We start from the raw sequence: 18,206 nt of genomic DNA on the forward strand, positions 1-18,206 counted from the left end.
GGATATGATGGCTGAATCTTTAACAGACCAAAGGGCACCGGGCCAGTCACTCGCTCTGAGACACACATGAAAAGAACAGCTGAAGTTGTAGAGAGGTTTCATTTGAGTTGTCAAAGCAGAATTTAACTCTCTGCCCAGATGGCAACCACAGAGCTCTACACAAAGGTAAGTGCGTTTAATATTTTTGTATGTGTATAATAATTTTTTGCAGTTTCATTGGATGTCATTAAGATAGATAGATAGATAGATAGATAGATAGATAGATAGATAGATAGATAGATAGATAGATAGATAGATAGATAGATAGATAGATATAGTGTTGAATGTCAGTGTCATAGAAGACCGGCTGGATAGATAGATATATAGGTAGATAGATAGATAGATAGATAGATAGATAGATAGATAGATAGATAGATAGATAGTGTTGAATGTCAGTGTCATAGAAGACCGGCTGGTGTTAATGTTTAATGGTGCTGCGAGTGTTTTTATGCTGATTGAGGAGAAAAAGAGTGTCACTGGGTTGGGACAGATAGTCACTCAGGCACATGAGCCGGTTGTGTAACATTCAAAATACTGAATCAATTTCCTCAGTATCCATATCTTTAGACATTATAATAATCAAGTCTATAGTCTTTTTTTCTTTTTTTTTGCTCGTAGAAGGCCACCTTCCTGCACACCTGGCTTGGAGTTTCTAGTAGCCTAATCCTGAAGACCTTGATTAGCTGGTTCTGGTGTGTTAGGGTCAGCACTAAACTCTGCTGGAAGCGCAATGTAGCAATTTTTTGTTTGAAAAGTTGTCAACCAGTCTGCTTCACTTTCATCAGTTAAAACACTTGAAATATGAGAACTTACTTGTTTATGGCCTAGTTACACCGAATTAATTAGACCTTAGGTCAATTAGCACATTTAAGTAGGCTATAGGCAATCTTATAAACAAATATTTATTGGTGTGTGCATCATGAGACAAAACCGCTGACATATTTTAAGATATGTCCTTGCAAGTTGTTTTCTGTAAAAACAGCTCAAATATGCATTTTAGTCAGGGATAGGCCTTGTCTGTGAAAAGGTGTCTTAAAATTTGGGTAATATTAATTAGCGAAGTAGTGAGGGATAAGGAACACTTGTAGAATGGGCTTTGTATTTCAAGTAAACTAAATAAATAAAAAAGAAACAAAGTAACATTTTTTTTTTTTTCATTTGTAGCCTACATATCACACAATTTCATTTTAATAATTTGTTGGAGTCATAGCCTCATGGGCGAGTTCGAGTCCCGGCTCGGGGACCTTTCAAGATCCTGTTCCCACTTCACTTCCTGTCAAAACACCAAACAATAAATATATGATATGTCAATATCTGCCACAAACTAATGTGTGTGATTCTATAAGCTAAAAAAAATCCAAGTTTCAAATGACTTTGACTATGTTTTTATTTTATTTTGCTTTGTATGAATATTATGTTTCTGTCGCCTCTCAGGGTGCCTGTGTGTGGGTGCCAGACCCAGAAGCTGTGTGGGTGTCTGTAAAGCTGCTTCAAGACTATCATCCTGGAGACCAGCAGATCTTAATCCAACTCAGTGATGGCAGAGTAAGACAAAAACACACATGATACTGACATGAAACCATGAGGCCTGCAGAATGAACATGTTTTATTTTATATAGTTACACACTGTATATATCTACTGTATATATTTGCTTTTTAATAAGGAGATGGAGTTTCCAGTGTTACCTCCGGCAGGTCTTCCCCCTCTAGGTAACCCTGATATTTTGGAGGGGGAGAATGACCTAACAGCTCTAACCTTCCTCCATGAGCCAGCGGTACTTCACAACTTGCGAGTGCGCTTTCTTGACTACAATAGCATTTACACATACTGTGGTGAGTTAAATTCTACAGAAAACAGTGGCAAGTTGTTACAGCCATCACCCATTAACCTCCATTTTACTGGGTGTAAAGTTCAAGGCACAGAGATTCAAATAGCATCACTCATTGTTATATTGGCTACTGTAAAGAACATTTACCAAGCACTTAGTTTATTGGTGTGCAAATTATGCAAAGAAAATGATGGCCTTGCATGTTAAAACTACATTATAATTTTTTTTTATTTCATATACGTAATTCTCATTTAGATAACTTTCTTATACTTTAATAGGGATTGTGTTGGTGGCATTAAATCCATATGAACAGTTGCCCATCTACGGAGAGGAGGTGATTGACGCTTACAATGGCCAGGACACGGCTGATATGGAGCCGCATATTTTTTCGGTGGCTGAAGAGGCGTACTGCACTATGACCAGGTCAAGAGCCAGCAAATAACAAGAATAGTTCACTGACAAAAAAGTACCATCATTTTTTGGACAAATTACTTTGAAGTAGGCTACCATGCAAATTATTATGTAGATTTCAAAGTACCTTTTTCATTTTACCTTGTTACTTCACAGTATACAGTATGGAGTTTCATTCTGAATTAGTATCACATTACCTTAACCAACACATGTGGTTTTAATATGGTTTTAATCATAATTATATGTACAGAGAGGAGAAAAACCAGTCCATCATAATCAGTGGAGAATCAGGCTCAGGTAAAACTGTATCTGCCAAGTACACTATGCGTTACTTTGCTGTTGTGGGTGGTGCGGCCCAGCAGACCAGTGTGGAGGAGAAAGTTTTGGCGTCCAATCCCATCATGGAGGTACTGAAACTTGATTTCTGGCCTTTCTGGTAAAGTAGGTGGAGGTGATTTATTAGTCATTTCATTAGCTTAAATTATCATTTTAACCCTTACAGGCAATTGGTAATGCAAAAACAACCAGAAACGACAACAGCAGCCGTTTTGGAAAGTATATTGAGATAGGATTTGGACGTAAAGGGGATATAATTGGGGCAAACATGAAGACCTACTTGTTGGAGAAATCAAGAGTTGTTTTTCAGGTGATTGCTTGATCATATAGTGAATATCTCACGATTCAGTATCAAGTTTGGTTATTGAGATGCATTTTGTATTGTGACACTTGAACAGGCAGCCGAAGAGAGAAACTACCACATCTTCTACCAGCTTTGTGCTTCCAGGGATTTGCCAGAGTTGAGGACACTCAAATTTGGTAAAGCCTAAATGAATGTCTCGAAAACATGTTACTCAAACATATATGTGTGAATGTGTTTATTTGTGTTGTGTTGTTTTTGTTCAATCACCAAGCGTTACTGCATCTCACTAGATTCTGCGGAGAACTTCCATTACACCAACCAAGGACAAGATGTGCACATTCCAGGCACAGATGATGTTGTCGAGCTGGAGCGGACGAGAAATGCCTTTACTATACTTGGTAAGTTAAAATACATCCATATATTCCTTAAATACAACATGATGAACTTGAAACTTGTGGTTCACCCCTGCAGGAGTGCAACCGGACCAGCAGATGGAGATATTTCGTATACTGGCAGCTATTCTTCATCTGGGGAATGTCAACATACAAGCCAGTGGTCGTGGTGGGGACCGCAGCTACATTAATGTACAAGCACCATTTTCAATTATTGTGTACATATTTTGTGTACGAGTCAGAATTAAAATTTGAAGAACTGTTTGTTGTCTGTATAGATAAAAAAAAAAAAAACAGGAGCAGTGCTGTCCTTGCTAATTTTCTAACAAGTAGTTTGTGATAATATGGACATACTTCCTTATTCACCATACTGGCAGGCCGATGACCGCTCCTTGGCTGTCTTTGCTAAGCTTTTGGGGGTGGAAGGGGCTCAGATGGCCCAATGGCTATGTCACAGACGACTGGCGGTGGGTGGGGAGATGCTTGTGAAGCCCATGACGGGCCAGCAGGCTAATGAAGCACGGGATGCTCTGGCTAAGCATGTGTACGAGCAAGTATTCACATGGACGGTGCAGAGACTCAACTCATCCTTACGAGCACACCGGGAACAGCCCAAATCTTTCATAGGAGTTCTTGATATCTATGGGTAAGAGTTATTTTATATACGTAATAATCAATAAAATGTTGGATTGTTTTGTCAAAACATTTTTTTTAAATTGTTTATAGGTTTGAGACTTTTGACAAGAATAGCTTTGAGCAATTCTGTATTAACTACGCCAACGAGAAACTCCAACAGCAGTTCAACAGGGTAAGTTTCCAGATATTGGGACTTGGATTACGTTGGTGCCTGACTGAGTCTTTTTATATTTTTGTCTAGCGAATCGTGACTTCATGCTTGAAGCATTTCTCCACACTAGTGTAAACTGTACGAGTGCCTTTTTTTTTGTTGAGTTCAGAACTTCTCTAGCCATCAGTTGACTGGTTGACTCAACTTTGTTCATTAAGTTAAGTTTTAAGTATGTGGTATGTCCTTGTCAGCATGTGTTTCAGTTAGAGCAAGAGGAGTACCTGCGAGAGGAACTTCCCTGGAACCGTATTGAGTTCAGCGATAACCAGCCATGCATTGTGCTCATCGAAGGCCAGCTGGGCCTACTTGATCTTCTGGATGAGGAATGCAGAGTGAGCAAACTACATGTTGTAACAGAAGTGGTAATCACTCTTGTCATGTCACCAAAGTGTAAAACACATTCTCTCTCTGTTCTAGATGCCGAAAGGCTCGGATGAGAACTGGGCCCGGAAGGTTTACGACCAGCACCTGAACCACAGCCCCTACTTTCGTAAACCGCGCATGTCCAACTCTGCCTTCATCATTGTGCATTTTGCTGATTTGGTCAGAGAACATCTACTGAGAATAATTGAGCAAATGGTGGCACAAAACCTTTCAACGTTTGTGCTAATATTGCTGTTTTTTTTGTGTGTATTAGGTTCAGTACGAGTGTGATGGCTTTTTAGACAAGAATCGAGACACTGTGTTTGAGGAGCCCATCAATATACTGAGAGCAAGCCAGGTATTGTGTGAATAGTTCAATTATTGTATTTTAGTTTCGTACTCACTCTGCCTCCTCACAACTGTCTGTATCCTTCCCAGTCAGAACTAGTTGCAGAGTTGTTCCAGAAGGAGTCAGCAGGGGGATCCCTCCCCAACTCCTCTCTTGCAAACGGGAGCGTACGTTCAGGAAAGCGAGCTCACAGAGAGCACAAATTAACTGTGGGCTTTCAGGTGAGCTGCTTCTCCTGGTTCCTGTCTCAAATGGTTAACCAGTCATGGTCAAATCCATCTAAATCCCTTAAGGTATTCTCTGACTCTTTAGGTCTGAGATTTCAACCTTTTCTTACATGTTCTTTCTTTGTGTGTCTAGTTTCGTCAATCCCTGCACCTTTTGATGGACACCCTGAACAGCACCACTCCGCATTATGTCCGCTGCATAAAGTCCAATGACCTCAAACAGCCCTTTCTGTAAGAAAAATAAGATATCCTATGCGTTTATGTCTATCAGATTTTGGAGTAACCTTTTCTTGTCTCTTTTTATCAGATTTGATCCCAAGCGAGCAGTGCAGCAATTGCGAGCGTGTGGAGTCTTGGAGACCATCCGAATCAGTGCCGCAGGCTACCCCTCCAGGCAAGTACTCTTCTATAAGTCTGTCAAATAAGAAAAGCATAAGTTCCTTCTTACATCCCGACTCTTTTGTCCTTACTCCAGGTGGACGTACGAGGAGTTTTTCACCCGCTACCGGGTATTGCTACGTGGTTCTGTTTCTCAGGATGACATACGGCGTTCCTGCCAAAGTTCCCTGCCTTACCTCATCCCTGATCCAGAGCAGTACTGCTTTGGCAAGACCAAGGTCTTCTTCCGGGCTGGACAAGTTGCAGTACTGGAGAAGCTGAGAGGTGATCGGCTATGTGCAGCAGGGGTATTGATCCAAAGCTGGGTAAGAGGCTGGCTGCAGCGTAGGCGTTATCAGCGGCTCCGGTGGGCCACCTTCATCCTGCAGCGCTACACCAGAGGAACCCTAGCCCGAAGGTGGGTTAGAGTGTTACCTAAAGAACACACTGTGTACTGTAGGTGTTTAGGTCCCATTCTAGTTGTAAATGCTTTCTAATAGGTGTTTCTGTATGTTTGTGATCCCAATTTTGAAGTATATACTTCATTGTTTCCTGACCATTAGGTTGGCGTGGACCCTCCGTTATACACGTGTTGCTTTAATCATCCAGAAAACATACCGCATGCTGGCTGTGCGACAACTTTATATGACCATCAGAGAGGCCACCATCAAAATCCAGGCCTTCATCAGAGGCACCCAGGCTCGTCGCATTTATAGACAGGTGCTTTAAAATGTGTGTCTGGGTATAGTTGAAAGTTACCAGTTCATTTGACCCTACACCTGCAGATGCTAAGTGCTGAGAAAATGGCCAAATATTTACTTGATTATTCTAGTTGTTTGGTTTACTTTGCTATTCGGAAGTTCTAGCACAAGTAATGCATCTCAATGCAGCATCTCTGTTATGATATAATCAAGCAAAGCAGTTGGACTAATGCATTTTTTGAGTTCTGTAAGGTCTATGCTTAAATTAGTAAGGTGTATATGTTTGAATGTTGTTGCCTAATGTAAACATGATTATTTTATGATTTGTTTTATAAATCTCTTCTCTCTTTAGATGCTGACGGAGCGGGCGGTGGTGTTTTTGCAGGCACAGGTGCGAGGCTGGCTGGCCCGGTGCAGTTTCAGGCGAGTCAGAACTGCAGTGGTGCTCCTGCAGAGTTGCGTGCGCAGACGAGCGGCACGTAAAGAGCTGCTGCGCCTGCGTGCTGAGGCTCGATCGGTAGAGAAATTCAGAGAACTCAATAAAGGCATGGAAGTCAAACTCATGCAGCTGCAGCTCAGAGCTGACCAACAGGTGAGAGGGTGCAAGAAAGCTTTGAGCAATTATGTAATGACAATTTTTAAATTCTCTGACTTGTACCACCTGACTGCTGCAGAGTTAATTCGGGGTTGATATAGAAATCCATAAATCTGAGGATGTGAACAGCTCTGGGTTGAACGTCACGGGTTGCCATCCATCCAATTACAGTTACGACATGGCGTGCCGTGAATGCAGCATAAGCTCATTGTTTTGGTTCAGGAAGAACTGTATGATGCACACAAATAAATCATTTATAATAAATTCTGTAATATTCTATAAAAAATAAGAATTGTCCACTTTGATTTCACGGTGACTTTAACAGGAGGAAATATGAGCGTCCAGCTCAAGGATGTGTTGGTAGGCGAACATAGTATTTAAAATCCGGACAGATGGCCGCACAATGTGAATAATGTCAGCTTTTCTTTTCTCAGGCGAGAGAGAGTGCGTCTCTGAGGGAGATTCTTCAGGCCGAGCGAGGAGCTCACAGCTCTGAGCTGGAACAGCTGCGGTCAAGCCTCCTCAAACTCCAGATCCAACTGCAGGAGAATGCAAACACTGCTCCTTTACTCGCAGACAAACAGGAGGAGGACATGAGGAAAGCTGAGGAGAAGGCCGCCCAAGAGATTCTCCAGCTTACACAGGTGAGCCATGTTTCACATACACAGATAACATCCACCACTTATCTATTTATTTATTTTAATCTTTCTTATCGTGCAAGGCAGTTGGTTCTGTTAATACTCACCAGTTTTGATTGTTTACTTCCTGTTTACTCTAGGAAATCCAAGCTCTCCGATTCGAGAGAGATTCTTTGGAGAAAGAGAAGGATGATTTGGCTATTCGTTTACAGGATCAGGAAAAGGCTCAGGAGGGTAAATGGATTCAATTTGTGTCATATCTTGTTGTGGAATGAACCTCCACGGTTTCATCTCAATTCATGCATTGCATTTAATTAGTAAATAAAATGGCTGTCTAAGGCTCATTTGAATGTATTTAGATACACACAATAAATATAAAAATGATATATATCATATATGTAAAAGTAAAAAGTTGAATAAACTGCATGTTTCAGAGAGCCGGCAGCAGTCTGTGGATCAGGCAGGTGCATCAGTGCGAGCAGAGCTGGAAGAGGAGAGGAGGAGATACCAGAGTTTACTTCGAGAGTTCACGAGGCTAGAGCAAAGATATGACAACCTAAGAGATATGAGCCTATTCACCACCAATGAGGTACATCTTTAGAGAATTTGTAATGTGTATATACATATTTAAGGATATAATAATTGATGCCGGGCGGTTGAATTATTAGGGAAAAAATGCACACCTCACTTCAAGACATTGTTCAGATGTTGTATTTCAAGACATTTGTCAGGTTTTGAAAAAACTCCTGTATGTAGGACTAATTTCTTATGGATCTCATCTTACACCTTTGTTGCTAATTCCAAAACGTCATTTCACAGCTAGTAATGGAGGCTTGAGCCATTGATAGCAGACTAATGCAGTTATTAGAGAAAGAGAGAGAGAAAGAGAGAGAGAGAGAGAGAGAGAGAGAGAGAGAGAGAGAGACACACTACCCAGACAGCAACATAGTGTCAGCCCAGATCCAGGCCACATCTGGTACATGTGGATTCCACGCGTACCAAATGTGGGCCGGATCTGGGCCGACACTATGTTGCTGTCTGGGTAAGCGTGTGTGAATTACCTGAGTCTCTGTGCGTCTCTCAACAGTGTTCGACAGCAGTGTCTCTACAAATAGCGTTACAAAAAAAGTTTGTATGTTTTTTGTACGTTTATCTGCTCCAAGAACAGCGCCGTTATTACCGCACTAATTTCATGTAGCTTAAACTAAACTATTTTACTGATAAAATCACTTTTTTGTGCGAGTGTGTCCGTACTGATGTGTGTGTGCTTGAGTGCGAGAGAGAGCGGGAGAAAGAGAGTGTGTTTTCCATACATAGTAAAACGTAATTTTGTGTTGTGGGTTTTGGTTCTGTAGGCTGTAAAGACCTTTGAAATAATTGGAATCATTTGGCGAAGTGATATGGAGCTGTAATGCGGTCAAGACTTGCCTGGAACTACTTTTTCCGTGCGTTTCCCTAGAAATAACTGCACACCTTAAACGTTCGTCAACCAATCAGATCAACAACCCCGTAGTATAAATTATAATAAAATATATGTAAGAATAAAAGAAAAAAACAGGTAAACGATGCCCCTGTACATGTACAAATATGAAAATATGACAATAAACTGTATATTAATGAAAAAAATTATGTAGGCTAGTAGCTAATCATATTTTTTTTTCTTTTGTGTTAACATTGTATTTAATCTTAAACGAAAGCAAGAATATATATGTGTGCTCCCTCGCAGCATTCACGTGGACATAGGCGAACAGATTCGACTGTGTCTTTGGAGCCTCTTTCGCCCGTCACCACGCCGTTCTCGAGCTCGCCCGTCTTCCCTTCACCCGAGGAGATCAGGAGGATCAGCGTCACGTCAGCCACCGACAGGAGACCCTCACCCTGGAGCCATGAGCAACCTCTGGTCAGACATTAAAAGTCTCTTTCTAAAAATAAATAAAACAAGCTATATATTGCAACAATAAAGTGACAATATTTACCCACAGAACATCCTAATGGAGGATATGAGCGTTGCGAAAGACACAGCCGAGAGGATGAAGGGGGAAGATCTCAGATATGCGTACGATGCTGTACGGGTGGCCAACAAGTCAGTTTCCTTTCACTCATCAGACTAATACATTAAGACCCTATAAAAACATTGATGACTTACAGGCTATTATCGCCACTAAATTGTATGGTTCCAGGTTTCTAGAGACGCAGCTGTTGTCTCAGAGAGAGCAGTGGGAGAAGGAGATTTCAGCTCTCAGGATGAAACTCCAGCAGGCCCATGACAGAGATACGCCTGGAGATCCTGAGATAAATGTACCTGTTCCATCTGAACCTACCATTTATTGTTCTTTGTAGTGTGTACTTTGTTCAGTTGTCATTTTTTGCTTCTTTATGTGTGTGAATGAAGGAACTAACGGAGGAGGTGGCGGTTCGAGAGCAGGAATGTGTCCGATTACGTCGAGAGCTCAAGGAACTGAAACACACTGTGAGCCTCAGGAGAATCATGTCTTATGCAGGTCTGTGTGGGTCCATTTAAAAACAACAACAACAACAAACATCTACTCTATACTTAAAAATAAAGGTTCCAAAAAGCTTTTTTCCCCCTGGAAGAACCATTTTGGTTCCTCAAAGATCCTTTTAGTAGGCAGTTCTTAAAAGTGTGTTTTTAGTGTGAAGGACATTTTATTTTTAATTTATTTATTTTGATGAAAAGCTGAATGTTCAGCATCATTACTCCAGTCTTCTAGTGTCACATGATATTTCAGAAATCATTCTAATATGCTGATTTTTTTGCTCAAGAAACATTTCTGACCATCATCAATGTTGAAAACAGTTGCGCTGTTTAATATATGTGTGGAAACTTATCTTTTTTTCTTTTTTTTATGAATAGAAAGTTAAAAAGAATAGCATTTATTTATAATATTTTGTAACATAAATGTTTTTACTGGCACTTTTGATAAATTCAAATAAAAAATGTCCTGCTCAGGCCTAGCGATAGCTGCGTCTCAGGACCCAACATCTCCTGGCCCTCAGAAGAGCCAGACACTCAGCGGACTACTGGAGTGCAGGAAAAGAGATGAGAGCAAGCTGATCAAACACCTTATAACAGGTCAACAACACACACAACAGTTGGTTTACTTTTGCGATGGTTATTCAAGCTGACTGACAGGATTTATCATTGCTCTGTGACAGATGTGAGGGCGGAGGGAGTTTTGTCTTTGTCCCCTGGACTGGCGGCCCGGGTTCTGTTTCTGTGCGTACGGCAAGCGGACTGTAGTGGCGATCAGACGCGAGTGAAGGGGCTCTGCGGCGCTGCTGTCAGCGCTATTAAAACTGCCATGAAGGTGAACAACAAACTTTAGTCAAACAAGCATTTATATCTTTACATGCCATCAATTTATGCTTCTTATCCCTTATTTGTTTATTTCCGGGTTCAATAGAAATTTCACTCAAACTCAATAGAATATTTAGTGAGGTGAGGCACTTAGTGATTGGTATGGAAGCTTGTTTCCACCATGGAATAAAAAACTATTTTGATATCAAAATTCTGACTTTTGTCTCAAAGGAAAGAAATCTGAATTATGAGATAAAAAGTCACAATTATCTTTTTAATGTTTTTTATTCCATGGTGAAACCAGCTTCATACCAATCACTAAGTGCCTCACCTCACTAAATATTCTATTGAGTTTGAGTGAAATTTCTATATATATATATATACTCGCATTTGAGAGAAAAAATGACAGAATTGCGAATTTATACCTCACAATCCAGACTCTTTTTCTCACAATTCTGAGTCTATATCTTACAAAAAAAGTCAGGATTGCGAGATATAAACTCATAATTATGACTTTTTATATCTGAATTGTAAGTTTACATATCGCAATTGTGACTTTTTTCTATCAGAATTGCGGGATATAAACACGTAATTGCTAGAAAAAAAGTCATATTTGCTGGGAAAAAGTCAAATTTGCTGGATAAAAGTCAGATTTGTGAGTAAAAATAGAGTTGTGGAATATAAACTCGAAAGTGCGAGAAAAAATTCAGAATTGTGGGATATAAACGCAATTGAGAGAAAAAAAGTCTGAATTGCGGTATATAAACTCACAATTGTGAGGAAAAGTAAGAACTGCAAGAAAAAAAGTCAGAATTGCAGAATACTATCTCGCAATTGAGAGAAAAAAAAGTCAGAATTGCTAGAAAAAAAAGTGAGAATTTCAGGATATGAACTAGAAATTGTGAGAGAAAAAAGTCAGAATTGCGAGAAAAAAGTCTATCTTTTTAATTATTTAAAAAAGGAAAACTTGTTTTGTTCACGGAATAAAAAAAATGAAAGAATAATTGTGACTTTTCATCTCACAATTCTGACTTTTATTCTCACAATTGCGAGTTTACATCTCAGTCAGAATTGTGATAAAAAGCAATTACCTGTTTTATGCTGTTTTATATGGAGCCAATTTTTAGAGGATTTAAAAGCAGAAATGTGAGGCATATAAATTTAGAACTTACATGAAGACGTGTGTATAGATGTGTATATGGTGCAGGTAGGACATAACTTTGTAGGCCTATACCAGCAGTTGGCATTACGCTGGTTCCCTCGACAAAAACCCAAAAGGATTTTCCCATAGTTTTTGGATGATCTCAAAAAAACAAGCTGTCATCACACGTTTTACACGTTTTGTCCATCAAGATCATTCTCAAAGATGAACCTTTATGATTTTTGAAGTAAAAAGTCAAAGGTAGGCTATAAACAAACTACACCACGGCCGCCGCGTGTTTTTGGCCTACACATTTACATCATACCATCATACCTTAAGTTCAGGATAAACTGTATGTCTGTATCTAGGAAATGTGTGATGTGTGTAGAGTAGATTTTAAGACATTAATTGGTGATAATTGTGAACAATAGCAATGTGATTATTGCAGAAACACGGCAATGATCTGGATATGACGGCGGTGTGGCTAAAGAACGCTTACCTGCTCAAAGACCTGCTCAACCAGCACTCTCCCCAACAGGTGACACATCTGTACTCCAAATGATCTTGATTTTTTACACATTTTGGCAGAAATAACAGGCTTTAAAATGATTTTATCCATTTAATATTTGAACCTATTCTGGTGAAGGACGTGAGGGGCTGCGAGGAGTTGGTGCCTCTGGTGACGGACGTGCAGGAGTGTGTCCGAGCGCTCAGTGATCTGTGTATTCAGGCCTATCAGCAGCTGCTGTCCATCTCTGAGAGCCATCTACAACCTATGATCGGTACACTCATATAGACAATAGACCTTTCATACAGATCTGTCAATGGCCTTGATTGTGTACTCATCTCTTTACTTCAGTCCCAGCAATGCTTGAAAGTGAGACCATCCCTGGTCTGGCTGGTTCGTCTGTAAAGAGTGTGGGCCGCAAGCGAGCGGGTTCGGACCCCCGGCCTCCCGCCAGCACAGAGGGGACTACTATGTCAGCAGTCTTGAGGGAACTGTCAGCACTGCACACAGCCCTGTCCCGTCAGGATCTCTCCTCGGCCCTGCTGGAACAAGCCTTCCGTCAGCTCATGTACCTGCTGTCCGCCACCACCCTCAACAGCCTGCTACTGCGCAAAGACATGTGCTGCTGGAACCGCGGCCTCCAGATCAGGTCGGTTACATCAACATCTGCTTGAGGGAGTTGCAACAGATATTTATATCCTTCTATCATAGGTATAATGTGAGTTTACTGGAGGAGTGGCTGCGGAGTCGTTCGCTGCAGGCAGGGGGCGCTGTGAGCGCTCTAGAGCCTCTGATACAGGCAGCGCAGCTTCTTCAAATGAGCAAGAAGACTGAAGTGGATGGACAAGCCATGGTCCAAACCTGCAATGCATTGTCCAACCAGCAGGTGGAGTGCCTATTACATTGACATTTTGAGACAATTTTTTTTTACATAAAATGTAATTTATATACATATAAATTATTTATACATGATTTATATAAAATTATGTATAATTTATATTTATATAAAAATATATAACAAATATATATATATTTTTTAAATGTATGTGTGTATATTACAAAAATATATCTTGATATATATATATATATATATATATATATATATATATATATATATATATATAATTATAATATTGACTGTATGTTATTTTTATAAATCATGAATGTATATATATAACCTGATATAAATGTAATTTATATATATATATATATATATATATATATATATATGTATATATATACACATGATGTATAAAAATAACACATAGTCAATATTATAATTATATTACCGTTAATGAATATTTATTAATATATTAATTCTTATATATGTATGTGTTTATGTACATACACACACACACAGATATGTATATATATATTAATACATTAATAAACATTAAAAAAGTATTTATATGTGTATGTATTTATATATGTGTGTGTGTACTGTATATACATATATTACAAATAATTTTAATTATATTTATATATATAAATTGTGTATACTTGGCTTACATAAAATTATATATACACACGCACACACATTACAATATAAATGTTATTTCAATATACACATATGTACACACACACACACACGTACACACACACGTACACACACACACACACACACACACACACACACACACACACACACACACACACACACACACACTTTTAAGTATATATATATATATGATAAATTATACAGTTTATATAATTTTATTATATATATATAATCACAATTTTATAAACTTCTCACAGCTTGTGAAGATTTTAAGCCTCTACACACCTCAGAGTGACCTCGAAGAGAGAGTAACGCTCAATTTCATCCGCATAGTACAGGTAAGAGTGAAAGCACGTGAATGTGAGCGCTGTAACAGAAGATCACAGCAGGGTTTTGTCCAGGAGTGATAATGCTGCTTTTCTGTGGGGTTTCCCAGGGGCTGCTGAAGGGGCGCTCTGAGGGACAACCTCCACAGCTTCTGATGGATGTCAGACGGGTGTTCCCCGTCACGTTCCCTTATCAGCCGCCACCGCAAGTCACTGCCGCCCAGCTCGAAATCCCAGAGTCCCTCAAGATCTCCTTCCTACGCAGAGTTTGAATGTGGGTGTTCCTTTACCTCTTGATAAGCTTTTTTTGTTTGTTGCTTTTGTTGCCTTATCAAGGTCACTTTGAAATGCTATCTGAGGATTTTGTATACATTGTTATCATGCAAATTTTGAGCCCAATGTTTAATTATGTTAGCTTGACAAAGCCGACAAACTATCCATTCCTCCCTACTTACGTTAAAAAAACCCAAAACTAAATTACTAGATGAATTAGCGTTTTTGAACAAATCTCTTGAATGAATGATTCAATGACACATATATTTTTAACAGTCCCTTGTCGTCACCTACCGGTGTAACAATGTAATCGATACAATCATTTTTTGAAGTTACTTTCAAAAGGTGATTTACTCTTTTGATCGCTACCGTAGACCTAATTTTGGTGCATTCTAAATGTATTATTGTTATCTTTCTTTCTAAATATTTGTATAACTTAACTTTTTCCCATTTAATAAAGAAATACAATATAAGAATGTCTAGTCATATTCAAGATTTTAAAAACCGGTTTAAAAAAACAAACAAAAAAACAGACTATTGCACAGTGTATTTTTTAACCATTTATTGGAAGTAGAAACAAACCAAGGCTGGCAAGTGTTTTACCTCCTTCCCCGATAAGAACGATCATATTTAGAAAAACAAAAATTAGAAACATCTTTGTATAAAAAAATCTCTCATGCTAGTACTCTGTACCACTACACATCAGTAATACATATTTATATATTCACAAGCCTTTCAAAAATAGAAAATAATACCCAAATATCAAAATAAATGACAAAGAAAATCAAGAGAAAATAAATACAACAATTGAATATCACATCAAAGATACATGCTGGCACAAGAAGAATCTTTCCCAACATGCACTGCTTCTTATATACAGGCAAGGAGTGTCTGTTTGGGTGCGTGTGGGGTTATTGGGCGCAGTGTGCACTTGTGTCTGTGTGTGCTTTGTCTCGTACTACATGCTCACTATATCCTGTACTATTATTATTCACAGTCAGCAACACACAGCTTTAACATTAGAAATCCTATCATCCAAATCAGAGCATTTTCTTGCTACAGATGCAATTTTTCCAGTCGGCAGTCATTTCAACATTCATTAATGCCATTTCCTGTGATTGAACCCTACAACGAATGAAGGATTCAGTATGTAAAGCAAAACCAGCGAAGTTTGCAGCTGCGGGTTGTGCCGACCATTCGCGATGTAAACAATCCAAGGCTGTTGACCACTGATGATTCTGACTGATGCATAGACTATTTTTAGAGAAATAATATAAGGAAACATAAAAAACAGCTGTAGCGCAAGGTGCTCAATGGCTAAATTCACTATGCGACGAGATAATTTCACCTAAGTAGATCAATAGCGCGGTTAGTTTTTGACACTTGTGGTTTAGCGCAATACAGCAGGAAGGAATGAATATAGTGTTTAACCCACATTATAAAGCGTCTCTCTTGTGCTTTTCTAATATGGTGGATGGTTTGGCAGTAAAATGGCAGGATTCATCAGCGGTTACTATGGCAACTCTATAGGAGTGATTCTCAACGGCTGTGATTCTTTTGAGGTGTGAAACCAGAGATTGCTGTAGAGGGGGGGAAGCCCCATTTCACATGGAATGATCTGGAGTGGTATGACATTTAACTGTGATGTAATAAAGTGAAATCTCACTGAAACAGGCAGCTCTGGTGTCTAATATAAGCAGTGTTTGTCAATCCAAACTTGCACATATACATCGTGCCTTATCATGCCGACAAACACTTGATAAACTGCACAGGCACTCGTACTTGAACAGATCGGAAAACATATTAGATACACAAAAACAGGACAGAGTTGGCCTTGTGATTGAATCTTAATGTGCGAAGCGTCTTTACAAAGTGTCCGTATCTTATAGTCTTTACAATAAGTATAATTCGTTGGATTTCCTGCAAGTGGTGTCTCCGAAAAATAAATTTCATCCAACACCCAAGACATTTCCATACTACAGGAAAAAGCAACCACTCTGCATTCAGAGGTGTATTTGGTTGTAGGTCTATTTTTCCCCCGCAATTTTCTTGTGCTTCTAAACGATTGCATAACATTAAAAGTCTGACCCATAGTGGGTTTTGGTCCCTAATAAGTAGGTTAGGGTGTGAAATGGTGGTACATAGTGGAGAAAAGATACCCTGACATTAAGACACCTTTAGAAGGGTGCAGGAATGATTGACAGAAGGCCTCACTAAAGAGGTTTTCGACATCATTGCGGATTGCTTGATATGGAAAAAAAAAGTGTACATCATGTTTATATGCCTTAATCTGGTTCTATTTCACAGATGCATTTGAAAAAAAAATCTATATCTAAATAATATAAATATATTTTTTAATGTAATTACTATAATATAACATTTTGTTATTATTATTATTATTATTATAATAAATATAATAAATATTTTTTTCTGGATTTGTATTTTGATACGTGTGAACTGATAGTGATATTTAATGTTTTGCAGAATAAATAGATAAATGTGTTGGATTTAAGTACCTTTTTTCCTTGGAATAAGCATTATAAAAATCAAGGACATCACAAACATCAAGTATTTAAAAGATACAATATCCTGTGTCTGTTTCATGTGCCAAATTGTGCTTGTCAAACAAGCCCTTCCTGGCAGGTCTAATGGCAGTGCACTGAGTACAAATATATAACTTCTTTTGTCACGTAAACGGTTGGTCATTAAAGTGAAGAACCAAGATAAATATGTCTTGTGTATTTTTTTCTGTGTGCTAGTGCAACATCTGAGCATTAGGGGGCAGTGTTTTCAGCAAAGTAACTGTGCCTCGCTAGATACTTCCTGGTCTTAGCTCCGCCCCTCCTCAGCAGAACGCTGGTCGGATTTGAGTTTGACAAATTCTTTCGCGACGTCGTCGTTGTTGCGCTGGGACAGGATTCGCAGTACGGTCAGGCCGGTTTCGTCCATGTGAATGCGTTTACCTAGCGGTAGCCAGCATGCTACGCTACCCCGCGGTGCTACGTCCTTTAGCTGCAGTACCGCCATTCCAACGGTGCGGTCCTCTCGTGCAAAGCAGTAGTCTTTCACGCACACCTGCAGCTCGTAGCACTCCGGACCCACTTCGTTACTCAACGTGCTTTGGGAAAGAAGCAACAACACCAGGATTAAATTTAAATCAGGAACTGTAACATAGACGGCGGTACGAAGAAACTGAAGCGCAAGCTAAAGAAACAAGTGCATGCCACTCACAATGTAAAGGTCTCGTTGTATTTTGGAGCCCAGCTGTTGTTCTTGGACTTGGTGGCGTACTTTCTCTTCTTATCGCTGAGATGAGGGCCTATGATATAGACCTCCACGAAGGGCCGGAAAATTCCAGAAGTCTGCCAACGTAGGTCATTCGCAGCCACCACTAAAATAAAAAAATACATTGAATTGTTAAAATTTCTAAGACTTCCCTTTACTTGTGTCCTATTATACTGCAAAAATTAAGAAACTTGAGGGACCACTTGGTCACTTGGGAAAAATTCACAAAAACGTTTACCTATAGGGGTAAAACAGCTTGTCACTGGGGCAGTGCCCTTAAAGCAGGGGTGTCCAAAAACTGTTCTGCAAAGTTTGGCTCCAAGTTGCCTCAACACACCTGCCTGGAAGTTTCTAGTATGCCTATTAAGAGCTTGATTAGCTGGTTCAGGTGTGTTTAATCACGGTTGGAGCAAAACTCTGCAGGACATGGACCCCCCAGAAGCAGGT

The 18,206-nt window shown here is 39.4% G+C and overlaps 2 protein-coding genes across 2 annotated transcripts in view; one reads left to right on the top strand and one right to left on the bottom strand.

The window, feature by feature from the left end:
• Positions 1-138: 138 nt before the first annotated feature.
• Positions 139-14,915, top strand: LOC306988721 (unconventional myosin-Va; the record flags this gene model as incomplete). Its single annotated transcript, XM_079593857.1, has 35 exons — positions 139-165; positions 1,474-1,584; positions 1,704-1,872; positions 2,147-2,291; positions 2,530-2,686; positions 2,782-2,925; positions 3,014-3,095; positions 3,210-3,317; positions 3,391-3,503; positions 3,689-3,957; positions 4,038-4,119; positions 4,350-4,490; positions 4,576-4,701; positions 4,796-4,879; positions 4,960-5,091; positions 5,231-5,328; positions 5,405-5,491; positions 5,573-5,893; positions 6,039-6,195; positions 6,529-6,768; positions 7,206-7,415; positions 7,550-7,643; positions 7,844-7,998; positions 9,136-9,309; positions 9,392-9,492; positions 9,590-9,707; positions 9,802-9,910; positions 10,381-10,503; positions 10,587-10,738; positions 12,318-12,407; positions 12,516-12,651; positions 12,729-13,026; positions 13,089-13,263; positions 14,133-14,213; positions 14,312-14,915. 35 exons carry the CDS (start codon positions 139-141, stop codon positions 14,471-14,473), a joined length of 4,971 nt encoding a protein of 1,656 aa, XP_079449983.1. The 3' UTR covers positions 14,474-14,915.
• Positions 14,916-15,035: 120 nt separating this feature from the next.
• Positions 15,036-18,206, bottom strand: part of unc13a (unc-13 homolog A (C. elegans)) — a gene marked incomplete at its 5' end in the record, with an annotated part of 41,254 nt that continues 38,083 nt past the window's right edge. The window contains 2 exon segments of the mRNA XM_079593214.1: positions 15,036-17,592; positions 17,706-17,865. Of these exon segments, the coding sequence (XP_079449340.1) occupies positions 17,304-17,592; positions 17,706-17,865 (449 nt within the window). The 3' untranslated portion in view covers positions 15,036-17,303.

Source organism: Phoxinus phoxinus (assembly GCF_949152265.1).
Source record: "Phoxinus phoxinus genome assembly, chromosome: 20".
Taxonomy (NCBI): domain Eukaryota; kingdom Metazoa; phylum Chordata; class Actinopteri; order Cypriniformes; family Leuciscidae; genus Phoxinus; species Phoxinus phoxinus.